Source organism: Onychostruthus taczanowskii, unplaced genomic scaffold (assembly GCF_017590055.1).
Source record: "Onychostruthus taczanowskii isolate IOZ18803 unplaced genomic scaffold, ASM1759005v1 scaffold817, whole genome shotgun sequence".
NCBI classification, from domain to species: domain Eukaryota; kingdom Metazoa; phylum Chordata; class Aves; order Passeriformes; family Passeridae; genus Onychostruthus; species Onychostruthus taczanowskii.
Genome location: NW_024506079.1, coordinates 1,911 through 4,050, shown reverse-complemented (window position 1 = coordinate 4,050; position 2,140 = coordinate 1,911). Strand labels below are relative to the sequence as shown.

General features: G+C 53.5%; 1 protein-coding gene across 1 annotated transcript in view; it reads left to right on the top strand.

The window, feature by feature from the left end:
* The window catches only part of LOC121346543 (neuroligin-2-like), a gene marked incomplete at both ends in the record, with an annotated part of 5,376 nt that extends 3,310 nt beyond the window's left edge, over nucleotides 1-2,066 (top strand). The window contains one exon of the mRNA XM_041424426.1: nucleotides 1,766-2,066. Within this exon, the coding sequence (XP_041280360.1) occupies nucleotides 1,766-2,066 (301 nt within the window). The remainder of the gene's footprint in view (nucleotides 1-1,765) is intronic.
* Between the last annotated feature and the right edge of the window lie 74 nt (nucleotides 2,067-2,140).

Here is a 2,140-nt window from a genome sequence, read left to right as displayed (position 1 = left end):
TGGATGGGTCAATGGTTGGGTCAATGGATGGGTTAGTGGTTGGGTCAGTGGATGGGTCAATGGATGGGTTAGTGGTTGGGTCAGTGGATAGGTCAGTGGTTGGGTCAGTGGATGGGTCAATGGTTGGGTCAATGGTTGGTCAAGCGTTGAGTCAACGGTTGGGTCAATGGTTGGGTCGATGGATGGGTCAATGGTTGGGTCAACGGTTGGGTCAATGGTTGGGTCAAGGTTTAGGTTAATGGTTGGGTCAAGGGTTGGGTCAGTGTTGGGGTCAATGGATAGGTCAAGGGTTGGGTCAAGGGTTGAGTCAACGGTTGTGTCAATGGTTGGGTCATTGGGTGGTTGCGTGGTCAGTTGGGGGATCAGTTGGGTGGTTGACTGGTCAGTTGACTGGTCAGTTGGGTGATCAGTTGGGTGGTCAGTTGGGTGGTCAGTTGAGTGATCAGTTGAGTGGTCAGTTGGTTGGTTGAGTGCTCAGTTGGGTAGATGATGAATTGTTCAACCATTTTTTTGGTCAGTTGATCAATTGGTCAATCATTGTTTGGTCAGTTGGTCAGCTGGTCAGTTGGTCAGTTGGGTGGTTGGATGAAGAGTTGAGTCGTTGAGTGCTCAGTTGGGTAGACGATGAATTGGTCAACCATTTTTTGGTCAGTTGATCAATTGGTCAATCATTGTTTGGCCAGTTGGTCAATTGGTCATTTGGTCAGTTGGTCAATTGGTCAGTTGGTCATTCGGCCACTCCCCCCGCAGCGACCCCAACCAGCCAGTCCCCCAGGACACCAAGTTCATCCACACCAAACCCAACCGCTTCGAGGAGGTCGTGTGGATGGGTGGTCAGTTGAGTGGTCAGTTGGGTGGTTGAGTGCTCAGTTGGGTAGATGATGAATTGGTCAATCATTGTTTGGTCAGTTGATCAGTTGGTCAGTTGGTCAGGTGGTCAATTGGTCATTTGGTCAGTTGATCAATTGGTCAGTTGGTCAGTTGGGCGGTTGGATGAAGACTTGAGTGGTTGAGTGCTCAGTTGGATGGATGATGAATTGGTCAATCATTGGTCAGTTGATCAATTAGTCAGTTGGTCAGTTGGTCAGTTGGTCAGTTGGTCAGTTGGTCAGTTGGTCATTCGGCCACTCCCCCCGCAGCGACCCCAACCAGCCAGTCCCCCAGGACACCAAGTTCATCCACACCAAACCCAACCGCTTCGAGGAGGTCGTGTGGGTGGGTGATCATTGGGGTGGTCAGTTGGGTGGTCAGTTGGTTGGTTGAGCGCTCAGTTGGGTGGATGATCAAGTGGTCAGTCATTGATTGGTCAGCTGGTCAGTTGAGTGGTCAGTTGAGTGGTCAGTTGGGTGGTCAGTTGGTTGGTTGAGCAGTCAGTTGGTTAGTTGAGTGATCAGTTGGTCAGTTGATCAATTGGTCAGCTGGTCAGTTGGGTGATCAGTTGGGCGGTTGAGCGCTCAGTTGGGTAGACGATGAATTGGTCAATCATTGGTCAGTTGATCAATTGGTCAATCATTGGTTGGCCAGTTGGTCAATTGGTCAACTGGTCAGTTGGGTGATCAGTTGGGGAAACAATGAATTGGTCAATCATTGGTTGGTCAGTTGATCAGTTGGGTGGTTGGATGAAGAGTTGAGTGGATGAGCGGTCAGTTGGGTGGATGATGAATTGGTCAATCATTGGTCAGTTGATCAATTGGTCAGTTCCTCAGCTGGTCAGTTGGTCAATTGGTCAGTTGGTCAGTTGGTCATTCGGCCACTCCCCCCGCAGCGACCCCAACCAGCCAGTCCCCCAGGACACCAAGTTCATCCACACCAAACCCAACCGCTTCGAGGAGGTCGTGTGGACGCGCTTCGACGGCAAGGACAAGCGCTACCTGCACATCGGCCTCAAGCCGCGCGTGCGCGACCACTACCGCGCCAACAAGGTCGCCTTCTGGCTGGAGCTCGTCCCCCACCTGCACAACCTCCACCAGCTGCCCCACGCCTCCACCACCACCCGCCTGCCCCCTCCCCAGGGCCCCCCGCGCGGCCTCAAGCCGCGCGTGCGCGACCACTACCGCGCCAACAAGGTCGCCTTCTGGCTGGAGCTCGTCCCCCACCTGCACAACCTCCACCAGCTGCCCCACGCCTCCACCACCACCCG